The sequence below is a fragment of the Neoarius graeffei genome, chromosome 13 (genome assembly GCF_027579695.1).
Source record: "Neoarius graeffei isolate fNeoGra1 chromosome 13, fNeoGra1.pri, whole genome shotgun sequence".
Classification (NCBI taxonomy): domain Eukaryota; kingdom Metazoa; phylum Chordata; class Actinopteri; order Siluriformes; family Ariidae; genus Neoarius; species Neoarius graeffei.
The window spans coordinates 55929887-55946120 of record NC_083581.1 but is presented as its reverse complement, the minus strand read 5'-3'; the positions used below and the strand labels follow the sequence as shown (position 1 = coordinate 55946120).

Genomic DNA, 16234 nt, shown 5'->3' with positions numbered 1-16234 from the left:
TTTTAATAGTATCTCTGAGCCCTTCAAATTTCATTGAAATCTGAGATGGTCGAGCATAAATTTGTCAGATATTTGTTGATTTGGCATGGAATGACCTTGAGCCACTCATAGGATTATTTGTGAGGCGCTGCTTACTGAGTGGCAATGGCGCACATAATAAAGAAGGTAGTGTGTCAAAAGTAATTAAAAACAGAATGTGATGATTTGCAAATCACTGAAACACTATATTCCATTGAAAATAGTATAAAGACAACATATACAATTTTTGAATGGAAAATTTAATTAATTTATTTATTTATTAATTCAATACAGTACCCATCAAAAGTTTGAACACATTTAATTCAATGTTTGCTCTTTAGTTTTATTAATTAAAAAACACTTCATGTCTTAAAGTAATGATGGATCTCGTTTCTCTTTACTTAGTTGAGCGGTTCTTGACATAATATGGATTACTACAGTTGATGAATTGGGATATTTACTGTATTTTTATTATTTACTATTTACTGTTTGATGATCTCAAACACATTAAGATGGTAATAAATTCCACTATTAAATTTTGACAAGACACATCTGTTAATTGAAAAGAATTCCAGATGACTGCCTCATGAAGCTGAAAAATTAATTGATGATGATGTCAAAATGCAGAAAAAAAATATTCAAAGCTGGACAGTTGAAGACTGGAAAAAAACCAGGTCATTTCCCCCCTTCATCTATAACTGTCCAGTTTGGGTGAGTCTGTACCCATGTTAGCCTCAGATTGCTGTTCTTGGTTGACAGGAGTGGAAGCTAATGTGTTCTGCTGCCACATGATTGGCTGATTAGATAAATACATGAATGCGTACGTGTACAGGTATTCCTAATAAAGTGGACAGCGAGTGTATATGTCTGGATTTTTGAACCCTTATTTGTTCAACTTTAAATTTCCAATAACAAATATCAAAATAAAGACAAAATAAATATCTGTTAGCTAACTGAAACACTCCAATACTAAATTAATTTTGTTAGCAGGGTTTGCATGAGGCGAATGATTTTCAGTGTACTGAATCGACTCCCAACCTTTGGGGCTGAATCTTAGTTTCTGTCTCTGGAATCAGTGAATTGAGACTCTCTGGGATTGACTTCAAGCTATATGTGTAACTATGTTCAGGCAATGCTGTGCTGTTATATTATCTGTTACAAATGTATTTTAAAATCATGTCTACATCATGTGTTCAGTAAACTTGTGGCAGTTTATGGTTATTTGCAACATTGGCAGTGCTTATTGTAGGTAGTGCCAGCTGGGCAGAGGTGTACAATTTCCCTACGATCAACACACTGGATGAAAGATTGTTTATTAAAAGGATTTTGATAGGTTCCATCTTCCTTGGCTCTACAGTACCTAGGTGGAACTGCAGCAGTAGGAGCTTCTGTAGGAGGAGCAGTAGGAGCTTCTGTAGGAGCTGCAGTAGGAGCTTCTGTAGGAGCTTCTGTAGGAGCTGCAGTAGGAGGAGCAGTAGGAGCTTCTGTAGGAGCTTCTGTAGGAGGAGCAGTTGGAGCTTCTGTAGGAGCTGCAGTAGGAGCTTCTGTAGGAGCTTCTGTAGGAGCTTCTGTAGGAGCTGCAGTAGGAGGAGCAGTAGGAGCTTCTGTAGGAGGAGCAGTTGGAGCTTCTGTAGGAGCTGCAGTAGGAGCTTCTGTAGGAGCTGCAGTAGGAGGAGCAGTAGGAGCTTCTGTAGGAGGAGCAGTAGAAGCTGCAGGAGAAGTTATAGATTTAAAATTTCAGTAATATATCAGTAGCTTATAAAGGCACATTGTAATTAATTTATATACCACTGGTTAGCTGTTTCTTGAGCTCGCTGATGAGAGGGTATTTTCCCAGTCCACAGAACTGTCCACTAAAATCGTCCAGATCAAGAGCCCACACAAAGGCCCCTCCCAACTTATTATCTTTGAGATAGGTCACCTAAAACAAAAACAATACAAAAATGGTAAGGTCTCTTTGGAAACTGAATGGAGCTGTTGCTTCATTAATGGCGTTCGTTGCGTGTTGGCAATAGGGTTTTTTGTTTGTTTGTTTTTCATTTTATTGATTAGCAATCAAATTGTCAGTAGTCACACTTTAATGCCCTGGTGGTGTCATTAGCCTATGTAGTTGTAGATCTGTGAAAGTTTTTTTTGTTTGTTTGTTTTTTGTTTTTACCTTTATATTAAAGCTCTCTTTGGTGTCAAAGCCAACCCACCAATCACTCTTTGTGCCATAAGGTACTTTTTGATCTTGGATCCACTGTATGCTGGTTCCTTGAAGGAAGCTGCAGATCTGATGGGAAATAATCATTCTCTGCAATCTCATTAACTTTCTTATAAAATAAAGTGAAGTTTGTATGGCTTATAGAAGCTGTATACAAACCTCATAATAAGACCAGAAGCCTGCCTGTTTGGTGTAAGTGCCAGCGGAAGCAGGGCCACTTGTTGGAGCTCCCAGGCCACTTGCTGTAGATGACAGTTGGAATGTTCTGCCATATGTAGCAAAACCCATCCTCAGCTTCTCCACTGGAGCACCCTGATCCTTCCAGTATGTCACTGAATAATTCTGTATAATCAGAAACAAAAATATATAGTGCATTTCTGATTGCCAGGCAAAGATGTAAAGTATGAGCAATGTTGTAGAAAGTATGTCTTTACAGTATTAAGGTAAATTCCATTTCCTGTTTCCTGAGACCATTGATACAGAGGACTGTTGTGACCAGTGATACTCTCCCAAGACCCATGAAAGTCATAAGTCATCATACTAATGAAGTCCAGGTACCTGTATATTTAATAAAGTAACCAGTTCAGTGATATTGTAAATCTTATCCCAATTAAAACATACCAGATATAAATTCTTTACAAATCAATTATCAGGATTGCAAAAAAAATATCAAGTGGAATTATATATGTTTAAAAATCATGAACATTTTCTGAATATACAGACCCATTTCCAACTTGGGATACTGTGTAAAATATAAATAAAAACAAAATGTGGTAATTTGCAAATCATGGAAGCCCTGTATTTCATTGAAAATAGTACAAAACATGTCAGTCGTTGAAACTGAGACATTTTGTTAGCTTGTTTGTTTGTTTTTTAATATATGATCCTTTTGAATTTAATGCCAACACCACATTTCAAAAAAAGTTGGGACAGGGGCAACAAAAAACTGGAAATGTTGTGTAATGCTAAAAAATGAATTACATTATTGGCAACAGGTCATTCATATAATTGTGTATAAAAAAAGAGCATCCCAGAGAGGCTGAGTCTCTGAGAAGTAAAGATGGGGAGGGGTTCACCACTCTGTGAAAGACTGTGTGGGAAAATAGTGCAATAATATAAGAATAGCATTCCTTAATGTAAGATTGCATTGAATTTGGAGATCACATCATGTAATGTACATAATATTAAAAGAGTCAGAGAATCAGGAGAAATCTATATACACGAGACAAAGCCAAACACCAATACTGGACGTCTCTGATCTTTGGGCCCTCAGGTGGCACTACATTAAATACAGACATGATTCTGTAGTTGAAATTGCTGCATAGGCTCAGGAAGACTTCCAAGAACCACTGTCTGTGAGCACAGTTCGATAATGCATCCACAAATACAAGTTAAAATTTTACCATGCAAAGAAGATAGATAGATAGATAGATAGATAGATAGATAGATAGATAGATAGATAGATAGATACTTTAGGCAAAAAAAGTGTGTGTTTCTGGTTACGTAGATTTCAAAACTAGGGTCGGTAGGCAGGCATTTTTTTTTTAATTTTTTTCAAGATGGCTGCCATAACCTATATTTAGACAGGAATAATTTCACAAAATATAATGAATTTCTTTGCAGGTCACCTGAGTTACCACCTTCTGATGAATCTGATGCAGCATGAGACACCTTTAAACATGAATTTTTCTGTAAATATAACAGCTCAATACACCATGAGAGAGAGAGAGCAGCCCCTCCCCTCTCTGCTCCCTGAGTGGAGCTCGTCGCCTTGGTAACGGTGCAGGGAAAAGACACAATATAACAAGCAAAGAGCGCTTTTTCTCAGAGTTCCCTCTCCTCGAACAACGCTGATTTACACGGAAACGAAAGGAGCTATTCACAAAATTCTTTCACATTGAGTGCTACAAGGCTCCCATGAACACATTAATGTATTTTTTTTGTCCCTAGTGTAAAAAATGTGGACACTAGAGCGAGTTAAAAACAAGTGACTTTTCTGATTTTGCAGTAAAAGCGCTGCCACGTTTATAATGGGAGTCTATGGGAGAGCGCGGCTGTCCTCTCCTTACTTTCAGGCTTCTCATTCAAAAACTGTAAATCCTATTGCTCAGGTAGACACTTATCTTGATTCACACAATGTGTGACTACAACCTTTGAGAAAATTGTGTATGTAGAGTGAAAATTGTGGCTGAGAAAACAGTTTAAATGAGAAAGTTAGAGCTTTTTTTTTCAAGCTGCCTACACTCTAAATAGCGCCATAGACACCCATTATAAAGTCTGAATTTCTCCAGATTTGCTCATGGTGTTTGATCTGTGACTGATCAAAAAGTATAGAACCTAGCAAAAAAGTTGAATGCCAGATCCACACAGGAGAATTTTGTCTCCGTTTTAAAGTTTGAATCATGTCTCTAGGTGAAAGACAAAATAAGCGTTATCTCTGCTTCTGTTCCCTCCGACGGCCCCGACACACTACTGCCTCCGCCGAGTGCGCGCGCACACACCGCATGTCGGGGCCGCGGATGAGTTACTCTCCCCTGATCAACGAAGTCGGCGGGGAATTTGTGGTTATTATCGGTACAAACAGCGCGAATCACAACTTAAATGAGTGCGGTTCAGTTTGACATTATTGTCAGTCCGTTAGATAAACATTTAATTTTATTAAAATCGAAAATTAATATTTAGAGCCTGTGGGCCACAAAAATAAGTCATTAAAGTAGCCGGCTGGACTTAATTGTGTAGTCGGCTGTATGGCCGGCAGCCGGCGCTTGTGGAAAGCCCTGATTTTTCCAGTGAGTGACAAAAACTTCCGGTTCACGCGGTTGGGTTATATGTAAAAGTAGCGACTGGGAAAAAAACGAAAAAAAAAGTTTAGGGTCGGGCGGTACAGATTAGGGTCGGTCGGGTAACCGGAAACACACATATTTTTTTTTTGGCCTTATTAATCCCAGAGGGAAATTCAAGGTATCCAGTGTAGGTACACAGTCCGTCTAAGAACTACAACACAGTCCCTTTAAGGACTACAACTCCCATCACCAGCTTCCGCGTTGACCTGCGTCACGCGGGGGCGGGATCACCAATGTCACATCCTCCATGAAAGCATAAGAAACCCAGAAACTCCTAGCTCCTCCTCTTTCCGTCTGGACTCCAAGCCGTCTGGATACAAAGAGGATTTGCTCCACGAGCAAACCAGAAAAAGACCTCTTTCTTGCAAGATCCACAATTTAGCACGATTTCTTTCTTACCCTTGGCCAAGGTAGACTCCAGAGTCGCACGATCTTTAACTCAATCGAGTTACAACCGGTTTTATTCGTATTAGAAGTGACGTCACAACTGCCGCCCAAAAGCAGTTTAATTCAAAGTTAAGAAAGCGGCTGGACACTTTCTTAACTGAAGCTCTGTGCACATTGTTCTACAGAGATTTTCTTTCCACAAGCTACGAAGCGTTGGACCAAGAATTATTTGTTTTTCTACAGAAGTCTCTACAGGCTCCTGTGAACTCAACCTCTTCCCAGAAATCCCCTGTGCTTCACGGAGATCTCCACAACGGTGAAAACTCCAAAAGTCTCGGGACATCTTCTCATAATCTCGCGTAAGACTGGCATTTTTGGGCATAAGCAAATACCTAGTCTTAGGAATTAGCTTTTACTGAAGAAGTGTGAATTTAAACTCGAACGGTTTAAATAGTACACTGTAAACATGCAGCGTGTTGAATTGATTATTATTTTGTTTTAATCTCTCAGTTGTTTTAATAGATAGGCTGTGCATGCTTCTCTTTATCCCTTACTAACATTTTAATTTCCTTATCACACATTTTGACCTTATCAAGGCTTCAGTGGATTCAGTACTGTTATAAGCTAGTGAAATTAGCCTACGGCTAATTTCTTTTGTCCTGTTAGCATCCAAAGCTAAGTGTATTGTCTTAGAAACACATGGCGGTCCTCCCACACACACACAAACACACCTTAGCTAGCATTCCTTTACCTTAGCTAGCACGTGGTCACCAGGCCTGACACACACAAACACGTGGTCACAGGCCTCACCTGGCCTCACAAACACACCTCAGTTAGCATCCCACGCTAGCTTCTTTCTTTTGCTAGGCCATAGGCCTTACCACGAGGTCAACTCCTCCCCCACAAACGCACATGGAGTTAGCTACCAGAGCTAATTCTTTTGTGTAGACCACACACACAAGGCCTCTCTCTCTCACCACAACACACACACACACACACACACACACACACACACACACACACACACACACACACACGCACGCTCATCAAGGATATCTCACTGTTTGTATATATTTCAACTGCCATTATTCATTTTTATCTTTGTTATAATAAATTCATTTATTATTGAAACTGTGTGTTTATTTGGGAGCGCAGGTGGCCAAGTGGTTAGAGCGCTTGACCGCTAAGCGAACGGTCCCTGGTTCGAGCCTCGGCTCGACGGGGATCTGGGGCTCGCTCCCTGTCCACCCAGCAGTGAATGGGGACCTGGTGGAAACACTGGGGAAGTTAAAGGCAGCGAGGAAAGGAACTGGCCACCCTACCTCACTATGCCGATGGCCCAGGACAAGTGCGCTCTCTAACAGGCACTCCCCCAATGTACGAATCGTATATGGGACTCCCCTTTGCTTTGTGTTTATTTGTGTTCCAATATCTTTGAAGTCCCCAATCTCCAAAGAATTCTAAAAGGTGCATATGATTTATGTAATATGGTAAGTGATCATAATAATTTGGAATATACCATAATTTAGCTGTTTGGTAATTAATTATTAAGCACCAAAATTAATGGTATTAATTAATGAGACTGATTAATGAGACTGATTCCATGAGTGATTTAATGATAATATGAGACTGATTCAATGAAAATGATTCACTGAAAACGATTCAAATGAGACTGATTCAATTTTAATTATTAACCTTCAGATTTAATGAGATTGATCACTCAATTACTCAAATGCACCTACACCAGTAACATTTCCGCATTGCACAAGATCAATACAAAAACTAAATAGCATTATATGGATAAAAAACTAAAATACAAAATATCAAAAGAAATAAAACATTACCAATAAGAGCAAGTAACAGAATATACAGCTCTCAGTGTGGGAGGTAGTGAGGTAGTGCAGTTGGCAGTAACCAGTCACAGTGCAAATAAGAGTGTAATCCATCTATCCATTCATTATCTGTAGCTGTTTATCCTGTCCTACAAGGTCATAGGCAAGCTGGAGCCTATCCCAGCTGACTATGGGCGAGAGGCGGGGTACACCCTGGACAAGTCGCCAGGTCATCGCAGGGCTAACACATAGACACAGACAACCATTCACACTCACATTCACGGTCAATTTAGAGCCACCAATTAGCCTAACCTGCATGCCTTTGGACTGTGAGGGAAACCGGAGCACCCAGAGGAAACCCACGCGGACACAGGGACAACATGCAAACTCCATACAGAAAGGCCCTCGCCGGCCACTGGGCTCTTGCTGTGTGGCGACAGCGCTAAGCACTACACCACTGTGCTGCCCTAAGAGTGTAATGAGCAGTGCAAATACTTTGTGGACAGTTACATACATGTGCAGTGTGTTTAGTGGTATATGGTAGATAAAAAGTATAGTATATTACATGATGGGCATAGTTAAAGTATATATCAGTACATATAGTATATGTAATAGTGTGATAGTATATGATATATAATATTAAGTTAGTATATAAATATTAAGTTAGTATATATAGCAGTATGTATAATATATAAGTAAGAAACTATATATTAACAATATCCAGAAACACAGTCTCTTTTTCTGAGCCCGAGCTCGTGTATGATGGACTGAGCTAAAGTGGAAAACTGTCTGATTAATTGAAATGTGAAATTATTTAGTATAATAATAATAATAATAATAATAATAATAATAATAATAATAATAATAAATGTATTAAACAAAAGATCCACTCAGCTGACATTGGTTTCCATTGGAGATGTGTATAACCATATGCTAATAATCTATACTGTATCTACATTATTAAATTAGTAAAATATATAATACAACTAATATAAAATAAGTAATATACAATATAGTGAAACAGACATATTATGATTAATAGCGAATAAAATTTGTATTCCATTCATACAAATGTATCTAAATATCACAAAAGGGTTTCCAATAGTTAGTTCTAAATTTGTTAGTAGTCTCAGAGTTTATGACATAGTCGGGCAGAGAATTATATAACATGGCAGCTGAAAAAGCAAAAGTTGTGTCCTGGTTTTGAATTTATTTTCAAGACATGAATATTGTTCTTTGCTCTTGTGTTATAATTATGGACATCAGAGTTTTTAACAAAAATTTTACATAGGTATTCTGGTAGAAGTCTGTTTATACGTTTGCACACCACCAGATATTTGTTAAATTTCCATCTTTCAACAATAGCAAGCCAATTTAGCTTCTGAAAGGAACTTCAGAATGCTGATCCCTGATTTTCATCTTGAGTATCAAACGTGTGCCTCTTTTCTGCAAACAACAGAGCCTTTCCAACTTAGTCACATCTGCATTTGAAAAGGAGACCCTGAACTGTTGAACAGCTGAAATCCTATATCAGGCCAGAATTAGGCAACATTTCACTTTCAAAATTACAGCAATTGGTCTCCTCATTTCCCAAGCATTTACAGAGTGTTGTTAAAAGAAGAGGAGATGCAACACAGTGGTAAATATGCAACTGTCCCAACTTTTTTGAAACATGTTGCTGGCATCAAATTCAAAATGATTTTTCAAGCAACAATAAAATTTCTCAGTTTCAACATTTGATATGTTGTCTTTGTACTATTTTCAATGAAATATAGGGTTTCCATTATTTGCAAATCACCACATTCTGTTTTTATATACCATATATTTTACACAGCATCTCCATTTGGAACCAAGTTTGTAAATAGAGGCTATTACATGGTGGCCCAAAGACATGAAGTTTATCTATTCTTGATAAATTTCATGTCTTTGCCCCACCGTGTAATATTCTTTTTATTATATAGACACAGTCACAAAAAAAAAGTTACTCAAAGAATTTAAATTTTGAACCAGTTCGCCATTTTTACAACACGCATCAAGTCAGCGGGAAAACACTGGAAGAGACGTCATCAATGTTCCTCATGAGTGAAGATATGGAAATGTAAAAGATATGGAAAAGATAAGGATGTACTTCATATGAAAAATACAAGTTTTTCAACACAAGAAGATAAACTTTATATCTTCAAGCCAATGTGCAATTTTCTTTTTATTATATAGACACCTCCACAAACAAAAACTAGGCAAGTTAATCAAAACAATTAATTGATATCCTCACTAGTGAAGCTATGGAAACTATGTTACTCAGGTTCCGGATGTAGTTTGTACGAAAAATACGAGTGGCGTATTTCCCAGTAAAACACTACTATCTATATAATAATATATGGTATCCCCTCCTAGAACTGCCACCTTATTGTGGTGGAGGGGTTTGTGTGCTTGAATGATCCTAGGAGCTATGTTGTCGGGGGCATTATGCCCCTGTCAGGGTTTCCCAAGGCAGACAGGTCCTAGGTGACAGGCCAGACCAAGAGCAGTTCATCAAAAACCCTAATGGAGCAACAACCAAGGACCGAGACGTCGCCTGGTATGGCGCAGCCGGGGCCCCACCCTGGAGCCAGGCCCGGGGTTGGGGCTCGCATGCGAGCGCTTGGTGGCTGGGCCTTTGCCCATGTGGCCCGGCCGGGCTCAGCCCGAAGAGGTGACGTGGGCCCGACCTCCTGTGGGTTCACCAGAGGTAGCAGTAGGGGGCTGGTGCAGTGTGGATTGGGTGGCAGTCGAAGGCAGGGGCCTCGACGACCTGATCCCCGGACACAGTGGCTAGCTGTTGGGACATGGAATGTCACTTCGCTGGGGGGGAAAGAGCCTGAGCTTGTGCGGGAGGTTGAGAGGTACCGGCTAGAGATAGTTGGGCTCACCTCCACGCACAGCTTGGGCTCTGGAACCCAGCTCCTCGAGAGGGGCTGGACTCTCCACTTCTCTGGAGTCGCCCATGGTGAGCGGCGGCAGGCTGGTGTGGGCTTGCTTATAGCTCCCCAGCTCAGCCGCCATGTGTTGGAGTTTACCCCAGTGAACGAGAGGGTCGCCTCTCTGCGCTTTCGGATTGGGGAAAGGGCTCTTGCTGTTCTTGGTGCCTACGGGCCGAATAGCAGTGTAGAGTATCCGGCCTTCTTGGAGTCCCTGGGAGAGGTACTGAGGGGTGCTCAGACTGGGGACTCCATTGTGCTACTGGGGGACTTCAATGCTCATGTGGGCGACGACAGTGACACCTGGAGGGGCGTGGTTGGGAGGAACGGCCTCCCCGATCTGAACCCGAGTGGTGTTTTGTTATTGGACTTCTGTGCTAGTCACGGTTTGTCCATAACAAACACCATGTTCGAGCATAGGGGTGTCCATAAGTGCACATGGCACTAGGACACCTTAGGTCGGAGGTCGATGATCGACTTTGTTGTCGTTTCATCTGATCTCCGGCCCTATGTCTTGGACACTCGGGTGAAGAGAGGGGCTGAGCTGTCAACTGATCACCACCTGGTGGTGAGTTGGATCCGCTGGCAGAGGAGGAAGCTGGATAGATCTGGCAGGCCCAAACGTATGGTGAGGGTCTGCTGGGAACGTCTGGCCGAGCACTCTGTTGGGGAGGTCTTTAACTCCCACCTCTGGGAGAGCTTTTCCCAGCTTCCGGGGGAGATGGGGGACATTGAGTCTGAGCAGACCATGTTCTCTACCTCCATTGTGGATGCGGCTGTTCGGAGCTATGGCCGCAAGGTCTCCGGTGCCTGTCGTGGCGGCAATCCCCGAACCCGGTGGTGGACACCAGAAGTAAGGGATGCCTTCAAGCTGAAGAAGGAGTCCTATTGGGCCATGTTGACCTCCGTAACTCCTGAGGCAGCTGACGGGTATCGGCAGGCCAGGCATGCTGCAGCTCGGGCAGTTGCGGAGGCAAAAACTCGGAACTGGGAGGAGTTCGGGGAGGCCATGGAGAAGGACTATCAGTCGGCCTCGAAGAAATTCTGGCAAACCGTCCGGCGCCTCAGGAGGGGGAAGCAGTACTCTGCCAACACTGTTTACAGTGCGGGTGGGGAGCTGTTGACCTCAACTGGGGACATTGTCAGGCGGTGGAAGGAATACTTTGAGGATCTCCTCAATCCCACCATCATGTCTTCCATTGAGGAGACTGAGGCTGATGACTCAGAGGTGGCCTCGTCCATTACCCAAGCCGAAGTCACTGAGGTGGTTTGCAAGCTCCTCGGTGGCAAGGCACCGGCGGTGGATGAGATCCGCCCTGAATATCTCAAGTCTCTGGATGTTGTGGGGCTGTCTTCATTGACACGCCTCTGCAACATCGCGTGGCGGTTGGGGACAGTGCCTCTGGAGTGGCAGACTGGGGTGGTGGTCCCTCTTTTTAAGAAAGGGGACCGGAGAGTGTGCTCCAATTATAGGGGAATCACACTTCTCAGCCTCCCAGGGAAGGTTTACTCCAGAATACTGGAGAGGAGAATTCGACCGATAGTCGAACCTCAGATCCAGGAGGAACAATGCAGTTTTTGTCCTTGTCGCGGAACACTGGACCAGCTCTATACTCTTCATAGGGTCCTCGAGGGTTCATGGGAGTTTGCCCAACCAGTCCACATGTGCTTTGTGAATCTGGAGAAGGCATTCAACCGTGTCCCCCATGGTATTCTGTGGGGGGTGCTTCGGGAGTATGGGATTCGGGGCCCTTTGCTAAGGGCTGTCCGGTCCCTGTACGAACGGAGCAAGAGTCTGGTTCGCATTGCCGGCAGTAAGTCAGACCTGTTCCCAGTGCATGTTGGACTCCGGCAGGGCTGCCCTTTGTCACCGGTTCTGTTCATAATTTTTATGGACAGAATTTCTAGGTGCAGCCAGGGGCCGGAAGGAATCCTGTTTGGGAACCACAGGATTTCATCTCTGCTTTTTGCAGATGATGATGTCCTGTTGGCTTCTTCAAACCAGGACCTCCAGCATGCACTGGGGCGGTTTGCAGTCGAGTGTGAAGCGGCTGGGATGAGAATCAGCACCTCCAAGTCCGAGGCCATGGTTCTCGACCGGAAAAGGGTGGCTTGCCCTCTTCAGGTTGGTGGAGAAGTCCTGCCTCAAGTGGAGGAGTTTAAGTATCTTGGGATCTTGTTCATGAGTGAGGTAAGGATGGAGCGTGAGATTGACAGGCAGATTGGTGCAGCCTCCGCAGTGATGCGGTCGCTTTACCGGTCCGTTGTGGTGAAGAAGGAGCTGAGCCAAAAGGCGAAGCTCTCAATTTACCGGTCGATCTACATTCCGACTCTCACCTATGGTCATGAGCTTTGGGTAATGACCGACAGAACAAGATCGCGGATACAAGCGGCCGAAATGAGTTTCCTTTGCAGGGTGGCTGGGCACTCCCTTAGAGATAGGGTGAGAAGCACAGTCACTCGGGAGGAGCTCAGAGTAGAGCCGCTGCTCCTCCACATCGAGAGGAATCAGCTGAGGTGGCTCGGGCATCTTTTTCGCATGCCTCATGAATGCCTCCCTGGGAAGGTGTTCCAGGCATGTCCCCCCGGGAGGAGGCCCCGGGGAAGACCCAGGACATGCTGGAGGGACTATGTCTCTCGGCTGGCCTGGGAATGCCTCGGTGTTCTTCCCGAGGAGCTGGCCGAGGTGTCTGGGGAAAGGGAAGTTTGGGCTTCCATGCTTAGACTGCTGCCTCCGCGACCCGGTGCTGGATAAAGCGGAAGAAGATGAGAACGAGAATATATGGCATCTCATTAGTATATTATACTGAAACAAATTATTAACCATATGTCTTGACATGTTTACTCATTTCAAGCTTAAAATTAGAATAAATGTGTAGAAACATGCTTGATAAACTAATTTTTCTTTATTTTTCTCATAATTAAAATATTAGATCAGTTCAACTGAATTTAAGATATTTTCACATTGGCATTTTTACCGGGATTGAAATTCCATCAAACTGTGACGGTTCTCTCAATTTCTTTTATGTTATTCAAAATAACCTACTGGGCAATCTGAGGAATTTCATATGCACCATCTATAGCTGATTTCCCAGCAGCTACTGCAGCTGTAACCATAAGCCGGGGACGTCCTGTAGCACTGCTTTCAGCCTCATAGGCCTGTCGAAGCTCCTATAGGGCAAAAACACACATTTATTAAAACTGGTATCATTATGAGAGAACAAGGTAAAAACAGACTCCGTGGAAAAATTGTTCTCTACCCAATTGTACACAATTGCCATGTAACCATATATTAGGTGCCACAATTAGCCAAGAATAATTTCCCAAAAATGTTTACTTATGGCAGGAAATTATTCTTCTTTTGTGACAGCAACAAAAATGGTTCTGCTATGACATGGGCTTGCAAACCTTTTGGCCAAATGACCCCAAATGGGCATTAATGCATTTTCTCCAACCCCAAGCCTTGACTACCCTCCACTGTTTTTAAATTCAAGAGATTACAGTAACATTTGAACATTTTCTTCTGTTATTAACATAATGTAGGTGACTAAATATCCATTATCTGTAGCCACTTATCCTGTACAGGGTCGCAGGCAAGCTAGAGCCCATCCCAGTTGACTATGGGTGAGAGGCAGGGTACACCCTGGACAAGTCGCCAGGTTATCGCAGGACTAATACATGGAGATAAACAACCATTCACACTCTCATTCACACCTACAGTCAATTTAGAGCCACCAATTAGCCTAACCTGCATGTCTTTTGACTGTGGGGGAAACCAGAGCACCCGGAGGAAACCCATACAGACATGGGGAGAATATGCAAACCACACAGAAAGGCCCTCGTCAGCTGCTGGGCTCGAACCCAGAACCTTATTGCTGTGAGGCAACAGTGCTAACCACTACACCACCATGCTTCCCGGTGACTAAACACCAAAGGAATATTCCATCCATTGACTTACCAATCTAGTGGGAAGTATACTGTTATCGGAAAATTCCACATGGGAGTGCTTTGATATGGCCCAATGAATTATTTTGCATGTGTGTAAAGAAGCAACTGTAGTGTGAGCAACATTGTTCCCACCTTTGCAGACATAGATGGACAGAGAAGTCTGTCTATTTTTACTGCAAATTTCCTTAAGGCCCGGTCACACAGCACTCCGCGTCTATATCACGTACAAAAAGATACAAAAATCTGGTGGACGTGGTCGTAAGTGGTAATTTTTGGTCAATTTTGGCTTTGCCGTGCTTTGTACGGGGTATGGCCGTCGGCGGCTGTTTCACTGCCATAGCACTGCCAAATCACGGGTAACCGCGGCTCAGCGTCGTTGGAAGAGCGGCTTGCTGCGCATATAAAAGCGGTAGGATATGTTGAGCCTGTATCAGTTGGTTCTGTTGGTGCTGGAGCATTAAGATGAGGACATCACAGCGTTGAGGGTTCATGTTCACCCCTTGACATCTAGACTGCAAGTGCCGAGGTCTCAGAAAATTACGGTATTTACATGCCGCAAATCAGAAGTGATGCAGAAGTGATTAGACAGTGATCAATCGAATTTAGAACTTGTTTGAGACGTCGTTTAATGGGCTTAGACAGTGCTATGTACGCGGAAAAATCCATTTCTCAGTGATAAGCCGCTAAACACACTCTATATCCCGTGATACCAACGCGTAACACCCGTCCGATGACCGTGCTCTGCCCGTGATAGACCGCCAAACTTTCGCGTCTTACCACGTCTCCCCAAGTTTTAATAACGGCCGGGACACTGATTATCACGTGTTTTTCACCTGTGTTGCACGTCTTTACCACGTGTGCCGGCCGTGGTTGTCCGCGGTCTAAAGTTTTGAGCAGTCCAAAACTTTTTACCGCGTCCGACGCCGTTCCGATTTTCCCCTGCGTCCTGTCACGTCTGTATATCGACTGTAACACGTCTTAACTTCGACATCAACACGAACAATATCGTCTGCTTCACGGGAGAGCACTTTTTGACGGGTTTTGGCCGTGATAAAGCCGTAAAGCGCTGTGTGACCGGGCCTTTAGCTGGTACTGTCAGACCTTGCACAGTTCCTGGGGATCACTACTAGGTGGAGATACTCTTTTTGAACAGTTTTAGCTGAGCTTCTCATTTTGCCCAAGACTCTGAGTGGATACACCTGGTGGTCTCGTGACTCATTTGATAAGTATTTAAACTGAGCTGAGACTGGCCTCAGTGCTCAATCATGATCTTCTTGTGCATTGTGAAGCTCCTGTGGTGGATTCTACTCAGCCGCACTTCCTTGTGGATCACTTTTGTTTGATTACTCTTCATAAGTGGACTTATTTCTCTCTTTGTGGATATTTCTCTCATGGACTGTATTCTCTGAACCCTCTCTGTTTGTGGATTACCCTGAAAGTCCTGGACCTTTTATGTTTATGGACTCAACTCTCTGGTTTGGCAACTGTCTCAACTTTTGGATTCTCTTGTATGATTACTTCCCTGTGCTGTATGAACTCTGTAAATGCTGAATCTTAAGCCCGGTCTCTTGTGAACTGCTCATCCCTTTTACTATTTGCTCTGTTCAAGAATAGTGCCCTGTGCCTACTTATTGGATTAAAAGATTGTATTATCTGACTATTCTCTGTGTCTGCATCTGTGCTCAAAATCATATCCTGACAGCATGACTGAGCCAAAATCAAGCACAGCAGAGAGCGAGAGACTCCATCAGATTTTAGTTAACCATGGAATTTTGCTTGGCAAACAATAGGCTTTCATCCAACACTTAAGTGACAATATGACCTGCATGGGGGAGACCATAAATGAACTAGGTGCTTGAACATTACCAGCACCTCCGGTCAATCCAATCCCAGAGGCCCCTTTCCCATCAGGGGAGCCCAAAGAGCCAACACCCACCCAACCCCTGGGCAGGGAAATCTGCCTCCTGGCCCTGCCAAGGTTTGATGGAATGCCAGTGGTATGCCGGGACTTTGTAACACACTGTAGTCTTGTCTTTGAGTTCC

At 43.2% G+C, this 16234-nt stretch overlaps 1 protein-coding gene across 2 annotated transcripts in view; it reads right to left on the bottom strand.

Moving 5' to 3' along the window:
- Positions 1-323: 323 nt before the first annotated feature.
- The window catches only part of LOC132896916 (acidic mammalian chitinase-like), a 29317-nt gene continuing 13406 nt past the window's right edge, over positions 324-16234 (bottom strand). The window contains exons 6-11 of one of the 2 annotated variants that reach the window (XM_060938079.1): positions 13290-13414; positions 2659-2782; positions 2384-2566; positions 2177-2293; positions 1807-1939; positions 324-1727 (exon numbers count right to left, since the gene is read on the bottom strand). In XM_060938079.1, the coding sequence (XP_060794062.1) occupies positions 1237-1727; positions 1807-1939; positions 2177-2293; positions 2384-2566; positions 2659-2782; positions 13290-13414 (1173 nt within the window). In that variant the 3' untranslated portion in view covers positions 324-1236. The remainder of the gene's footprint in view (positions 1728-1806; positions 1940-2176; positions 2294-2383; positions 2567-2658; positions 2783-13289; positions 13415-16234) is intronic. The other variant, XM_060938080.1, reaches the window with a different exon arrangement.